The 17,090-nt window shown below is 44.1% G+C and overlaps 1 protein-coding gene across 3 annotated transcripts in view; it reads right to left on the bottom strand.

Moving 5' to 3' along the window:
* The window catches only part of ENOX1 (ecto-NOX disulfide-thiol exchanger 1), a 581,569-nt gene that overhangs the window by 73,898 nt on the left and 490,581 nt on the right, over positions 1–17,090 (bottom strand). For all 3 annotated transcript variants that reach the window (XM_046028124.1, XM_046028126.1, XM_046028125.1), the window contains one exon: positions 568–675. In XM_046028124.1, coding sequence (XP_045884080.1) covers positions 568–675 — 108 coding nt within the window. The remainder of the gene's footprint in view (positions 1–567; positions 676–17,090) is intronic.

The raw sequence follows: 17,090 nt of genomic DNA, 5'->3' as shown, positions 1-17,090 counted from the left end.
TGCTGCCCAGCAATCCATATTACCCTGCTGTAAGACAATACTTCCAAATCCACTTATCAATGTCAGGCCACACTTCAGTATCAAAGAAAGCCGGGATGAAACGGTCAGATTTACAAACTTCATAGAAAAGGTTTGTTGCTCACTGTGGTTAGATAAGTGCCCTGATGGGCGGGGATGATTTTTTCTTTTTTTAACATCCCTATGAATCAGTCATTCCCATTCATATGTCTGCCTGAGTGCCATGGGTAATGCTGAACTCACATTCCTCGCTGTAACACTTAAGGGGAAACTAGCGGCCTGCTTTGACATATATCTGCATCTCTGAGACTTTAAACTTTATCAAAATCCCTTTGTCTTTTGGAGGAAATTTTCACAGGTCGCTGGCAGGCTCGGGTGGTCCCCATCGGGGCAGGAGTGAGGACAGATTGTGAATTCCAGGCAGCAACGCTGCCAGGAGGTGTGATGGGTAGAGGCAGACTGTACCACAGACGGGCTTCAGAAGCGCCTGGGTGCGGGCGGGGCAGGAGAGATGCACGGGTCCGAAACGGAGCTGCTGCCTTCACTTACCTGCTCCTGGAGGACTTTTAGTAATGCCTGCGTGTGTGACTGCTCTTCCTTTGCTTGTTCCAGTTCTGACTTCTTGTTGTTTAACTCCTCCTGGATGGTCAGCAATTGCTGCCAAAGTAAGAACATTTAAGATAAGTAGGACGGAAGGCCTGGTAACTGTGAGATATTAACAACCTTTCAAACGCATGAGGAGATTTTTGCATATTAATAGCTTAATCCAGACTTCAGTTAACTTTTGTGCACACCCATTCACTTAGTGTAACAATATTGCAGATACTTTTTTTTTTTTGATATTTTATTTATTTACTTGAGAGAAAGAGCGAAGAGGGAGACGGAGAACAATGAGCAAGGAGCCTGATGTGGGACGTGACCCCAGGACCCTGGGATCATGACCTGACCCAAAAGCAGACGCTTAAGGGACGGAGCCACCCAGGTGCCCCAATATTGCAGGTTGTGATGCGTAATTAGGCTGTTGAGATCCTGCCACATGATAAAACAAGTCTGGGTTCGGTATTTATGAAGGCACCCTCGTAGTCCTTGAAACAAATGTGTATTTGTAAAAATATGCAAACTAGTGTTAATAGACAATAGCTCTTGATAGATGAATAAGTTAAATAATTAAAAAAAAAAAAACAAACCCCAAAACTGGATAGAATTCGTCAGTTTGCCCAAGGTCACTTCATCTGCCATCAGCCGGGAAGGCTGGCCTTCTAGCAGCAGCTCTGTAGAGCTATTTCCCGAGTGGCTGGGACCACAAGAGATCCTTTTACTTTCTCTGTTATGACGGTGATGTTTTATTAGATCAGCAGGACTGAAGTCCAAACGGCAATCAATGTATCAGCCGAGAAAACTGCTGATCTAAGCTGTCAAAACACTAAGCTATGGCCTGCACTGCTATTTTTAAGCAGGGCCACTGAAGGGATTTCTGTAAGCCTTGCCTTGAGCTTCCCTGGCCCTATCCACTGTAACTCATGTTGAGGCTTAGCCCCTGTCTGCTGGGAGCACCCGGCGCGAATTCTCGGCAGCGGGGTTATAGGTTAATATACACGCGGGCTGAGAAACGCATTCGAGAGCGTTGCAAAGGGCTGCAGAAAAGGCTGTATCGACTCAGAATTTTTTTTTTTTTTTAATAAATAAACCACATTCACTTTACTAGCATGTGTTGGTGATGCTCAAACATGACCGATCCGTGGTTCTTCGGCATTTACTCAGAAGCTTAACAACAAAGGGCCAGTTGGAAAAGACAAAAGAGCCTTTCTCCCGCTCGCCCGCATGACAAGTGCTGCGCCAATGACAGAAAGTGTGAGCACATTTCTGCCACGAAGGCAGGGGTCCCCAGCAAGGAGGCTGCTACTGGGTGGGCAGCGGCGGCGGCTGTCGCACAGTGCCTGACCGGCTCTGAACACCCGGGGCTGAGGAAATACTGGTGCTGGATTGCTGAGGCTTAAACCCACCAACTGGAAGGATTAAACTAAATCTTTAAAACCTAGTTTTGGGGTATGCTGGGGAGCAGGCAGCACTCAGCAAAACACACTGTGCTTTCTCCTGGGCTTGCCTCTTCTGTTCCCTGCTTTGGCACTGGATATTTAGGAACCTACTTTTGTTTCCCGCCCCCGCCCCGCATGAACAGTGATTTCCTTGCCATTTCCTAAAAACTCAACGCCTCCCGTTTCACCACCTGCGCACGTGAGACTCACAGGTCAGGTGACGCACACGGTCCACATGGGCGCCCTCAGTGCCCCATGTGATTTAATTGTCATCAATCGACTGAAGTACAGAAACCAGAGAGCCCATGTTGTACTTCGGCATCCCGACAAGTACATAGAATGACTGCTTCCAGAGAGTGGGGAGTGACTCTGCTCCTTCACTGTCATTCACAACTGGCCCCTGGAACCGCTCCCTGGGCCGGGGCAGGAGGGGTTTGTGGGGGGGGGGGGGGGATGCTGGTGCTTGGACATTGACAACACCCAGGGAATTTTTATGTATAAGACAAGTTTCAAACCCGATCCTTAAGCCTCCTTTAAACAGGAGCCAAAGGAAGGACAGGAAATCATCTTTGAAGGTAGGTAGCTTGTGTCTGTTCACTGTGGTAGCTGGGACCACAGGGTTTGTGACAGCTAGTGTCCAGCGGAAGAGGGCTGGCTCGGTCAGGGACAGACATCTGTATGGTGGGGCTCCATGCAGTCGGGGAAAACCACAAACGTGTCTGCGCATGGAAGAAGCCCAGAGTACACGGTATCCCCATGGACATGTCAGGTTATAGGAAGGGCTCCCTGAATTTTGCAATGTGCTCGTAGGAAAGGATCTGGATACTTTCCCTGGGTGCGAGGGTTTAAGGATCATTAGGTCAGTTTCACTGATAATTTTCTGGTATGTCTGTAAGGAGCATATGTTGCTTAAGTAGTGTTATTATTACAGCACTGAACAAATAAGAGGGTAAGTGAGATTTGTATTGGAATCTGCCATTTCATCCACACATTTACAACATCACTTTATTCTACCGAAACACACACACACACACACTCTCCTCCCCTGGACCTCATTTCTCATTCCATTCTTTCTGAGAATCACACTTTCTATTATTTTTAATTGTATTTATTTTACTTTTTATTTTTAAATTTTTTTCTTAATTTAAGTATAGTTGCCACACAATGCTATAATAGTTTCAAGGGATGTGACAATTGCCTTGCTCCGTGCTCACCACAGTTAAGTGTGGTCACCATCTGTCACAATATGATGTTGTTATATTACAGACTATATTCCCTATGCTGTATTTTTCATCTCTGTGGAATCACTTTTAAAAATAAAATCTCGGGCGCCTGGGTGGCTCAGTGGGTTAAGCCGCTGCCTTCAGCTCAGGTCATGATCTCAGGGTCCTGGGATCGAGTCCCACATCAGGCTCTCTGCTCAGCGGGGAGTCTGCTTCTCTCTCTCTCTCTCTCTGCCTGCCTCTCTGTCTACTTGTAATATCTCTCTGTCAAATAAATAAATAAAATCTTAAAAAAAAATAAATAAAATCTCTTCTCTGTCATCCTCACTTCCTTCTCCTATGTAGGCAACTACTTTTAATGGTTTGTATCTTTTTTGAGTATTTTTTTCTAAAATATATGTTGATTTCTGAGGATGCGTTATGTGATTTTGTCATATTTGTTGTTACTTATGTTTTTACTAAACATTATTTTTTAAAGACCCATCCATATGATACATACATCCATATGTATCTAACCTGTTGCTTCTGAGGGCTGCGTAATATCCTATGAAGTCCATCCACCCAGTTATACCTGATCCACTCTCCCAGAGAAAGCCACTCAGATTACCTCTAGTTCTCCCCCTATACAAGGTTTCAGTGGAACATGCTGGCACACATCACCTTACAGGCCCGCAGGAGGATTTCCAAGCATGCCTATCCAGTGGCGGAACACTCACCATAGGGTGTGCCTAAGGGGTCAAGTTGCCCAAGATGCTCTACCAAATGGTACCAGTCTACCCACCCACCGGCAGTGATCAAGAATCTCTGTGCCCAGGATCTATAAAGAACTTCTCAAACTCAACACACACAAAACAGATAATCATATCAAAAAATGGGCAGAAGATATGAACAGACACTTCTCCAATGAAGACATACAAATGGCTATCAGACACATGAAAAAATGTTCATCATCACTAGCCATCAGGGAGATTCAAATTAAAACAACATTGAGATACCACCTAACACCAGTTAGAATGGCCAAAATTAGCAAGACAGGAAACAACGTGTGTTGGAGAGGATGTGCAGAAAGGGGAACCCTCTTACACTGTTGGTGGGAATGCAAGTTAGTGCAGCCACTTTGGAGAACAGTGTGGAGATTCCTGAAGAAATTAAAAATAGAGCTTCCCTATGACCCTGCAATTGCACTGCTGGGTATTTACCCCAAAGATACAGATGTAGTGAAAAGAAGGGCCATTTGTACCCCAATGTTTATTGCAGCAATGGCTATGGTCGCCAAACTGTGGAAAGAACCAAGATGCCCTTCAACGGATGAATGGATAAGGAAGATGTGGTCCATATACACAATGGAGTATTATGCCTCCATCAGAAAGGACGAATACCCAACTTTTGTAGCAACATGGACGGGACTGGAAGAAATTATGCTGAGCGAAATAAGTCAAGCAGAGAGAGTCAAGTATCCTATGGTCTCACTTATTTGTGGAGCATAACAAATAACATGGAGGACATGGGGAGATGGAGAGGAGAGGGAGTTGAGGGAAACTGGAAGGGGAGATGAACCATGAGAGACTATGGACTCTGAAAAACAACCAGAGGGTTATGAAGGGGTGGCAGGGGGGTGGGGGGGGTGGGAGGTTGAGGAACCAGGTGGTGGGTAATAGGGAGGGCACGTACTGCATGGAGCACTGGGTGTGATGCCAAAACAATGAACACTGTTATGCTGTAAATAAACAAATAAAAATAAATATAAAAAAAAATAAGAATCTCTGTGCCCCACAGCCACACTAACTCTTAGAGTTGCCCACCCAGCTTCCTAATACTTGTCAGAGTTCTCATATTTGTGTAATAATATAGAGATTCTTCATGAAACATTTTTGTACTTCTTATTTTTTAAATTTTTTTATTTTCTAAATATTTATTTATTTGTCAAAGAGCGAGCTAGCATACACAAGTAGGGGGGACAGTAGGCAGAGGGAGAAGCAGGCTCCCTGCTAAGCAGGGAGCCCCATGTAGGACTTGATCCCAGGACCCTGGAATTACAATCTGAGCCGAAAGCAGACGCTTAACCAACCCAGCCACCCAGGTATTCCCTCCTTGTAATTTTAAATATGGCATCATATATTGCTAGCTGCTGAGGTTTATTCACATTTCTTAGAAGACTATTCAAAGGAAATGGTTCTTAAGTATGGGAATAATATTTTTTATTTAAAGATTTTATTTTAGAGAGAGTGCAAGCTGGGGGAGGGGCAGAAGGAGAGGGAGGGAGAGAATCTTTTTTTTTTTTTTTAAAGATTTTATTTATTTATTTGACAGAGAAAGAAAGATCACAAGTAGGTAGAGAGACAGGCAGAGAGAGCGGGGAAGCTGGCTCCCCACTGAGCAGAGAGCCTTACACGGGGCTCGATCCCAGGACCCTGAGATCATGACCTGAGCCGAAGGCAGAGGCTTAACCCACTGAGCCACCCAGGCGCCCCGAGGGAGAGAATATTAAGCAGTCTCCCCGCTGAGCACAGAGCCCCTGGTGGGGTTCGACCACACAACCCTGAGATCATGACCTGAGCGGAAACCAAGAATTGGATGTTTAACCTGCTGAGCTACCCAGGCGCTGTAAATATCAGGAACTTTTCAAAACCATACTGATTTGGGGGGCCTCAAGAAGAACGATTAACTCAGAATATCTAGGCCATGATAGTTTAAAAGAAAACAGCAACAACAACCTTAATAGACAATTCTAATGTGCAGCTGGGATGAAAACCACTGTTTCCTTGAACGCTCATGTAAGCCTCCTTTTACTACAGCGTGACATCCATCCAGAGTGCCCTCCTCATACTGCTTTTCTCCCGGCCAGCCAGCATGCCAGGTTCTTTTCTTCTTGCTCCATGCCTTCTCTAAGGCATCTGTTCACATCCTTGACTTCAACTGTACATTTCACATGCTTACATTTTACACGCATGACTTTTCAGCCTCTGCTTCATTCCTACTACCCACTAGACCCTTAACTTACAGTGTTTCAAACTCTGCGTATGATCACACTTCCCTTCCCGTACCTGAGTCTGCTCCCCTGGAATCCAGAGTTAAAAGTTTGAAGTCCATCCCTTCGTAACCCTCCCTGCCAACTCCTCTGCCTTTCTCCAATTTTCACTGTCGTAGTTAAGGCAACCCTTTCTCCCACTCTGGATTTGTTTGTTCCCTCATCATTCATTCTAGGCTCCTGAGAGAACTGACCATTTAAAAATTCAAGTGCTCTGATACTTAAAAAATATTACTGGTTCAGCATTTTTCACAGAACTAGAACAATACTAAAATTTGTATGGAACCACAAAAGACCCCAAAGAGCCACAGCTATCTTGAGAAAGAATAACAAAACTGGAGGTATCACAATTCCGGATTTAAAGACCTACTACAAAGCCATAGTAATCAAAACAGTATGGTACCAGGACAAAAATAGATCACTGGAAAAGAACAGAGAGTCCAGAAATAAACCCACGCATATAAGGTCAATCTACAGCAAAGTAGGCAAGAATACTCACTGGGGAAAAGACAGTGTCTTCTGTAAACGGTGCCGGGGAAACTGGACAGCTACACTCAAAAGAAGGAAACTGCATCACTTTCTTAGACCATACACAAAAATAAACTCAAAATGAATTAAAGACCTAAATGGGAGACCTGAAACCATAAAACTCCTAGAAGAAAATGTAGGCAGGAATTTCTCTGACATCGGCCATAGCAACATTTTCCTAGATATGTTTTCTCTGTCGAGAGAAACAAAAGCAAATATAAACTACTGGGACTGCACTAAGGTAGGAAGCTTCTGCATCCTGAAGGAAACTATCAACAAAACAAAAAGGCAACCTACTGGATGGGAGAAGATATTTGTGAGTGATATACCTGATAAGGGGTTGTATCCAAAATATATGAAGAACTCACACAATTCAACATCAAAAAACTGTGGTCTGCCTAAAACTAATAGAACAGTGTGTCAACTATACTTAAATAAAAATAATTTAAAAATACTTTTGGTTCCCCACCCTCTACTGGATAAAAGCCAAACCACTGATCTCATCTTTCCCTGGATGTGCCAGGTCCTTTCCTGACTGTGACAAGGTCACTACCCAGAATTCTGCCAGGCAGATTCCTATTTATTCTTCTATTTATTTATTTTTAAAGATTTTATTTGTTTATTTGACAGAGAAAGACACAGTGAGAGAGGGAACACATGTAGGGGACCGAGAGAGGGAAAAGCAGGCTCTCTGCTGAGGAGAGAGTCTGATGCGGGACTCGATCCCAGGACCCTGGGATCATAACCCAAGCCGAAGGCAGATGCTTAACAACTGAGCCACCCAGACCCCCCTCATTCTTCCATTTAAAGAATGTTTTCAGATGAGCACCACCCACATTATGACTTTACACAACAGAAAACAGCCTCATCCAATAGAGAGCCATGACTCCTCAGTAGGGCACACGGTTAGGCAGTGAAGTGGGAGCTTGATTTAAACCCACTCACCCGTTTGGCCTGGTGCCTTTGTCCACGGCAGCACCTGCACAACCATATGTGGCATCCTTGGGTTCTTCTGCAATAAAGACCTCCCAATCATCCAAAGCTAACTGTCCTAATTTCTATGCTCCCAAAGCACTTCATATGCAATACTACCTTTCATAGCAACTTCCCCAACTAGACTATACCCACCTGAGCCAATCAGGTCATGATCCCAGCATCCTGGGATCGAGTCCCCACATCAGGTTCCCTGCACAGCAAGAAGCCTGCTTCTCCCTCTCCCTCTACTGCTTCCCCTGCTTGTGCTCTCGCTCTCTCTCAAATAAATCTTGAAAAACAAAACAATTAGTGCATCCCTAACACATAGTAGGGCTGAATGAATGAATGAGTAAAAAAAGGAATGAATGCTTGCTCTGGTTTCCCCACTTATGGGATTAAGCCGTGATCTAGTAGAAAAACAAAACAAAAAAACTGCACACATAGACAAAACTCAAAACAACTACAATAACAAAAACTACCTGAGGGTCTGTCACTGGGCGGTTCATTCTCATAGACATCAAGACACACAGGCACACACAGGGAGACAAAGGGAGAATACGGCGCTTTCAGAAAAGAATAGCAGTTCCAAGGAAGACATTTTCATTCCTGATTCTGGTAGTCCCAGATCTCCTCCTTAATCTAGTGGGGACTATTTCTTAAAAGGCTTAGGCAATCCGCTCATGGAATGTGTAATTCTGTAATTTTTCCCTGTGTTCCATCAAAGAGAAAAAAAAGGAACCAAACCACCACTAGAGGAAAAACAAGATTAACAGCCCCTAGACTATTTTCCACTTTCTTCAAGACTAATGTTTTCCTTTGTTTACAAAGCATGAACTCGTGAATCTAATATTTATGTATGCAAAACAGTGGTGGTGCGTCAAAACTGCTATTCTTCATTTGACTAGACGTCCCATAAAAACGAGCTAGTCCGCACCGAGGTAATTTAAGTCAGCCTCTCTGGTTCTTCTTCACTTGAAATGTAGGAGACTGTATCATCTTCTTTCTAGTTTGAATGCTGAAGTACTAAAATGCCTCAATTACAGAAGTTCACAGGCAGCTAGAACTTAATCAGAAGAGTCTCTCGGTTGGATTGGCTGACTGCAGCATAATTTTAATTTAACACTGGAGAGTATGACATTAAACAGATGCACTATTACATTTTTTGGTGGTTACAATCGAGTGTGTTCCAATTAGACAATTATCCATATGCCAATCAAGAGTGAACACTCTGGCAGCCAATAACAGGTAAATAAATGCTGTACCTGACGCATCTTGGTATTTCCAGGCCACTGATTTAATAGGATCATTTGTAATGCTCTTTGGGGATGTAGACTTCCGTGTGTAATGGGTCTTTCTCTCTGACAAATTCAAAGAGCATTACAAATGTTATTTGGAGCCCCGGAATAAGTGAGGTCACATTTCCATTTCTACAGATGGGCGAATCATGGCCACACAAAGGTTAAGTCATGTATGCAAGGCCACTCTGTCTGAGAGAGACCTACCGCTTGCACATCTCAATTTTCCTGCTTCAAACCATGGTTCCCACACTGACAACCACACTGCACTGCCAGCTGAAAATGGAAATCAGGACATGCCAAACTCGATCCTCCTAGCAACAACTTCTACCCAGGCATTCACCACTTCCACTTAAAAGCAAGGCTCCTGGAGGCATGCTTTTGTTGTATACTTTTGTGAAACCCTGTGGTGCATTTAACTTCACTTTAGAAACTGCAACCCCAGGGTGCCTGGGTGGCTCAGTCAGTTAAGCATCTGCCTTTGGCTCAGGTCATGATCCCAGAATCCTGGGATTGAGCCCCTGCATTGGGATCCCCGCACAGCAAGAAGCCTGCTTCTCCCTCTCCCTCTGCTGCTTCCCCTGCTTATGTTTTCTCTCTCCTCGTGATCTCTGTCAAATAAATAAATAAAATCTTAAAAAATATACAAAAAAAACCCCTGCAACCCCTCTCCTTGTCTTTTTTCCTTTAATTTTACAATTTTGCTATCAAGGTGAAGTTTTGATATAGCTAGCAGCTTATGGAAGGTTAGATTCCCTAAAAGCCACAGACAACAGAGCAGGTACTCTCTACATGAAGTGTCCCAGCAACATCCCAGTAGAGGCTGACACTCAGAGAACTGTGGTAACAGGAGTCTCTGGCAGGACTGGTGGGCAGCTGGGAGGTAGAGGTGAGGGTCGGCATAAAATTGAGAGGACCCATGAATAGCACACTGATTTGACGACAGCACAAGATGCTCTAATAATGGCTATAGCCCATAGAGGTTCCCTAGGAGATTTTTGGGGATCAGTTTAGATATTAGGAGAATATGGACCCAGGGGGTCCATTCTGAATCAGAATTCATTCTGTTTATTCGAAATGAGCCACTGAATATTCATGCATCAAAGCCTAGAAATATCTGAACCCAGGGAGGGTCATCAATTTAAACCTAAAGGTGTTTTTGCTCTTTTGATTCAGTTTTAATGTTATTCCATCTCCATAACTTCGCTGTAAATTAGATGCCCTACTCAGTGGGATATGCCTTCGAGGCCGGTCAAATATCTGCTGAGGAAGTGAGGTCTCCAGCCCTCCGAAGTCTGTGGTGGATGTGACTGTCGCTGGGTCAACCGACTGCAACTGGTGTTTCAATACCGGGCGAGCTACGCAGCCAGGCCTGCAAGCCTCCAGCATCACCCTGTCCGTGCACTTGGTCTCCAATCTGTTTTCTCCATTTTAGCTTGTGATCTGAACCCCACCCTGGCCAGCTCTGCCAGACCCTTGTCACTTTGTCCTGCAGTAAGGAGAGAAGATGCACCCATTTATCCTTTCTCCCTTGGTGAGAGCCTGCTACCCAAACACAGCCGGAACCACTTAGGGATGTCAGTCATTAGTCCTGCTGATGAAGTCACCTGTACCTGCTTTCCATCTATCACAGTGAATCCTGAGCCAATCAATCCCTGATTGTTAGGGGAAGTTTGAGATGTGGAAAATCAAGTGCATATGATCGGAAGGTAAGAGCAAGGCTGTGCCAGAAGGCAAACACATCTCGCCGTATTCCGGACAGAGAAGAGCGAGCTGGCTCAGGGGAAGGACAGTCATTTACCACCTGGTAGCAACAACTTTCACTTTTTTCCTTGGGGGGGAAAAAAAAGATGGAATTGAACTAGCCTGAATTTTCTTGTCACACAAGGTGGTAAGACGACTCAAGATCTATTCTAGTTTAAAATGTCATCTGCTTCCACCTGGGGATGAAACCGCACTTCAATTTACGGTAAGGTGTGAGGGTAACCGAGCCTGTGGCCCGTTTTATCAATCGCGATGCCTCTCTGTCGGCCTCCAGCACGGTGACCCCTGAGGGAGAAACATCTCTAGGAGAGAGCTCCACCGTTCAGATGACTGATAACAGGAACACTGGATCAGAGAAATGAAATTGTGCTCTGAGCCTAATATCCTATTACACCAGGCTATACATATTTAATTCCTTGGGTCTTTCCTCATAAATCAATTCCTTCAGGCCCTTAATCTCGTCAATATCTTTTCTGATATTGAATTTTAAATGCCATTCTCATTGCTAGGCAGAAAGGCAATCTCTTTGCTCGTGATGGGATCAGGCTTCATTTACAGCCAAGAGACCCTGGAGTGCCGCCCTATTCCCTGACCTTGCTGTTAAGATCCTAACGCCGACCTGAGCTAAACAGTCCAAGCACAGGCCTGACTGGGGGCTTGCCCTCTCGTAGGTCAAGACCATGAACTGGGGTCATGACTATCAGTCTTCTGGGAGTCTGAGCCAGTTCTGAGAGACTGATGAGAAAGTGAGCATTTTCAAGGGCTTTGGGCTTGGACCCTCAAGGGGGTGTCTGAGACCCTGAGGCATGCGGCTCCCGGCCACCCACTCAGGGCAGTGTGCTCTGACAAGGATTCTGAGTGTATGAGTAAGGGTCTGACGGAAGAACACACACAGTGGGCCTACATCTGAGCAAGATCTCATGGGGCGTGGTGAGATGAAGGGAGGGCACAGGCTGTGGATTCTCTAGGGGAGAGAAGGTGCCTGATCCCAGAGAGCAGGGGGGTTTCCAGGTTCCCAGGGGCTGGCCCAGAACACTGCGGACTTTTCCCTTCTCGGCAGCAGGGGAAATCCCAGAGTTGTGAGTCTTGCAAAATTTCCAAAGGGAGGAAGGAGTGACAAATATAAGACTTCAAGAGTGACTAAGAGGCTGGGAAGCACTGGGAGGCACTGAGATGCAGAACTGCAGGCCTAAGTCTGCAGTCAGTGGTGGGATATCAAGGGCTGAGGCCTGAGAGCTGTCTGCCTCAGCCCAGGAAATAAGCAGGTGCAACTGTCTGAAATTCAACAATAAAAAAATAACTAAAGGTCCATCCACTTATTATCACTGTGTACCAGTAATTCTACACGAAATCAGTGATAAAGTACTCCTGTCTGACAAAAATCGTTTGTTGGTCTAAAATTGCTGCTGTTCCAGTTAAGATTAAATATATATGTAATCTTCAAATTAACATTTTCATTACTTACACTTTAACAAACATACTCTGTGTAGAAACTAATTTGGAACATGTCCAGCTTCTGCTCCTACTCCCAACCCGCCCTGCCCTCCCACCATCTCACCCACGGGCCTTGGCTACACACATCGGCCTCTGAGTCCCTGGAGTTTGCTTTAGACACAGTGACTCCAATCCCATTAGCACTGCATGCATTCCTACACTTGCACAGTAGATCTGAAATAAACAAAGACAGCACAACTATTGCAAAGACTAGGAACTAGAACCTGAGCTACTTCAAGTCATTCCACAGGACCCGAGAAAGAATCTTTAGGTTTAAGAGTTAAACAACAGAACTTGGTGAGAACCATGAGTGCTATTTTTGGTAAGTGTGAACTTCAGTTCATAGGTTAAGTATTCTCACTGAATTAAGAGTATTTCAAAAATTGAAATGCATTCTTTTAAAATTGTTTGCTTTAAAGCTAAAGGACGAATAAAGAAAATGTTACATCAGCGGTACAATTAATAGTTGCCTCAACCGTACCTTTTTCATTTGGTTTTCTAAAAATTCACTTATTTACTGGGAACAATTATTATTATTTTTTTGTTTTTGTTTTTAAAGATTTTATTTATTTATTTGACAGAGATCACAAGTATGGAGAGAGGCAGGCATAGAGAGAGAGAGGAGGAAGCAGGCTCCCTGCCAAGCAGAGAGCCCGATGTGGGGCTCGATCCCAAGACCCTGGGATCATGACCTGAGCGAAGGGCAGAGGCTTTAACCCACTGAGCCACCCAGGCGCCTCTGGGAACAATTATTTATATCCTGTGTACCATAATCAAAGAATCAAAGTTCAAACTGTTTGTTGGATTAAAAAAAAAAACACCGAATAGATAGTTGTGAATTTTTTTCCTTTCATTGTACCATTTTAGGTTTTGGGTTTTTTGTTTTTTTTCTTTTTTATAGGCAAATTATATGTGAAAATCAATAGGAAAATGTTAATGTCTGCATTTCTTTCTTGGTGGTTATTATTCACTTTATTTCACGATTATTACTGAAAATAATTTTGTCATTCAGAGGAGGATGTATAAAAAAGGATCCTTTCCGAGTTCAAATTACACTAGGCACCTCACTGACCAGCAGCCCAGTATCTGAACTGGAGAGGGAGATCATGACCTTGGCTTGCTGGGTGGAGGAGGGGAGGCCAGGTTTCTTCAGACATGGTTTTTAGAGACCATCTCTTTCACTTGACTACCCTTCTGGAAGGGACTTGCATTACAAATGGATACTTTTGGCATTTTATAATCCAGTGGAGTTACTGGTAATAATACTCTCTATCCTGATAAGGCAACATTATTATAAATGTGTGTGGGGGGGGGGGGGGAGAGAGAGAGAAGCATTGTGTGTAAAGGCAAAAAATAAGCCACTGGTCAGCATTTCAAAGGCTAGCGTGGTTGGCTCCCTCACTGTATAACCTGCAGACTACTTTACTGCTCTCATGTCTCTTTTTCTCCCACAATTGTCTCCTGAAGAATAATTTATCATTTGAAAAGTAAAACATCAATTAATTTCTTGAATAGTGAATACAGGAAAAGCAGATGCAAAAGTGGGTTGGAAGGCTCTAAAACCTATTTTTCTTTCTTCACATGATTTTTCTTTTCTTTTTTTTCATTTTCTTTTTAAAGACTTTTAAAATCTGGGGCGCCTGGGTGGATCAGTGGGTTAAAGCCTCTGCCTTCAGCTCAGATCATGATCCCAGGGTCCTGGGATCGAGCCCCACATGGGGCTTTCTGCTCTACAGGGAGCCTGCTTCCTCCTCTCTCTCTGCCTGCCTCTCTGCCTAGTTGTGATTTCTCTCTGTAAAATAAATAAAATATTAAAAAAAAAAGACTTTTAAAATCTTGTTAATTTGAGAGAGGGAGAGAGAACACACCATTGAGAGCAGGAGCAGGGGGAGGGGGATGAGCAGAGGGAGAGGCAGAGGGAGAAGCAGACTCCCCACTGAGCAGGGAGCCCCATGTGAGGCTTGATTCCAGAATCATGACCTAAGCTGAAGGCAGACTTTAACCAACCAAACTACCCAGGCGTCCCAATTTTTCTTTTTTAATAGTGTGATGTGCAGGGTCATTTCGTCTTTCTGGCTTTCACTTTCTTCCCATGTTAAATAAAGATAACAATACTCACCAGTAGGATACTATGAGACTAAAGAACATCCATTAAGTACATGAGGCTCCTTGAATGGCGAGAAGTACCAAGTTAAATCAAAGTGCTACTATTATCTTCTTTGCAAGAATCTCTGGAGAGACTAAGACCCAGCAAGGTCAAGTGACTTTTAACTTACCAAGTGGACAGTCCTGGGGATTAGTATTCAGAGAGAAAGGGCTGTGATTCAGCCCCACCCAGGCATGCTGGTTGCCCTCCTTCAGCCAATTTTCAAAACACAGGACAGCCAACTTGAATTAACACTATTCATTCAATTCACAAGGGAAGGCGTCAAATGCTTTGCTGAAGTAGGAGTATATGTCAGTGATAATTCTCTCCATTGCCTTTGCTGGCAATCCTACTGCAAGTGATAATCCAATTTGCTCGGACTTATTTATGCCTATCACTTTTTTTTTTGCAGTTATATGAGGTGGTCATCACCCCGGCCTCTGGGCACATGTACAGCTGTTAATGTAGAAATTTAAAATATTAACATGCTTTCCAGCCAGGTTGGCCCATTTACTTCAAACAAGAACTTGATTGAACAGCTGGGTCTTGCACTGTGCCCCAAAGGCCAATAGAGATTTGTTCTTTCTTTGCAGGGTTTATAACCCACTCATGGTCAGAGCTTAGAGCTAGAAAACCCTTTATGGGTGACTTTTTTGACCGAAGTCCTGTGGCCATCTTTGGAGGTGGCTTATACAAAATGATCGGGGCCTCATCCAGTTTAGCTCCTGAAGAGCCAAACCATGCTCCTTCTAGACTCATTAACATCAGATGTTACCACCATCACTGACTTCCTGGCTTGTAGTTTTAGGAAAGCAGCTTTTGACTTAATGGTTATGGGATAAGAACTTGTGTTGCGGTCTTCAGAGTTTTTACTTGAATCCTAATGGTGAGAAGTTGTAATGCTCTAACATGGTCTGCAGAACAATGAAGTGAGAGAGCATAGCGGTACGTTCTATCTCTGCGTCAGCCATAGATGCTGAAGGGTCTAGAAGGCCTCCACCACCCACATTACTTACCTGCTAGTCACCGCTGAACTTTAATGAAGCGCATTAATTCAATGATTACGATATTCCCACATCTCCTTTGTTAACACAAGTTACCATTTCTTTATAACTAGGACACTAGGACGTCTTAGGGGCAGGATCAGAAAAAGAACAGCCCTTGAACTTACTGGCATTTTGAATCTTTAGGTTCCACTGGAACAAGCTCTGCAAATAAACGGGCATGTTCATCTATCACAGAGGAGGAATGAGGCAGAGGAAGTCTGCTGGCTTCCCCAAGGGCTCCAAGTTATTTTAATACATTTAGCCTGGTCTGCAAGCCCACGTGTTAGGAATCTCGTTGTAACTAGCACCTCTGGAGAGCTCCACGTTTCCCCCAGTCCCTCCTCCAGGGCTGAGCCCTAGTTAGACAGGTGTGGGCGCAATGAATAGAGCTTCTCTGAGGAGCTTTAACCACCGCAGGTGGTCGGTGTGACAGCTCCAGAGCCCCCGACTACCTCAGGTTTTCTCTGAACTGCACGCTGTCTTTAAGGGGAAAACAACAGCAGCAGCAACAGAAAGCTTCAATACACCCTGTCACTGTGAAGCGTGGCATATATATTCTCAACACCTGCACCTGAACTCTAGCTGGTAAAATAAAATACAGCACCACCCATCTTGCCTGGATCACAAAAGTGCAGACAGAAAACTACCATTTTAAACCAATCTTCTCTGCTACAGAAACATTCAATATAGGGAGCTTTAAAGAAGCGAACTGAATTACTCAGACCCTTTCCCACAAATGGTGTCAGCATGGCCATGAACAGTAACAGCAAGAAAGGCTCCCAAGGTATACAAATGCACAGAAATTAGAGCTGTAGCTTTACACTTAATATCGGTCTACCCCAGGAAGCGTTCCTCCAGCCTCAGCAGTCCTCGTGCTCAAGATCGACGACTACATGCACTTGAACACTACTTGCACCCGTGTCATTTTAACAAAAGTTTCCATCGCGGGTTTGCCAAAGTCAGCTCAAAGACTTCTCCTGACAATGATGGCACAGAAAAGATCATCACCTATGATAAAAAGCTGGTGGAGTGAGCATCCTAGAAACATGGGATAATACCAAAGTTAGTGGTAATGACTTGGAATTTTTCATTTTTTTAAAGATTTTATTTATTTATTTGACACAGAGAGAGAAATCACAAGTAGGCAGAGAGGCAGGCAGAGAGAGGAGGGGAAGCAGGCTCCCTGCTGAGCAGAGAGCCTGATGCAGGGCTTGATCCCAGGACCCTGAGATCATGACCTGTGTTGAAGACAGAGGCTTAATCCACTGAGACACCCAGGTGCCCCAGCTTGGAATTTTTCAAAAAGAAAGAATAGGGAAACCACATTTTTAGGGTCTATTGGCAGACTTTGGGCAGTAATCATTTTTCTGCTTCCAGATGATAATTTAAAAATATAAATTGTGATACAGAGCAAGTCATCCAAAGCAGTTGCATTATAGCCCAAGTAATTATATCAGGATTAAGAAAGATTATGTTGGGGGCGCCTGGGTGGCTCAGTGGGTTAAAGCCTCTGCCTTTCACTCAGGTCATGATCCCA

The sequence above is a fragment of the Meles meles genome, chromosome 14 (assembly GCF_922984935.1).
Source record: "Meles meles chromosome 14, mMelMel3.1 paternal haplotype, whole genome shotgun sequence".
In the NCBI taxonomy this organism is placed as follows: domain Eukaryota; kingdom Metazoa; phylum Chordata; class Mammalia; order Carnivora; family Mustelidae; genus Meles; species Meles meles.
Note: the sequence above shows the minus strand (reverse complement) of the source record. Positions and strands in the feature narration are given on the sequence as shown.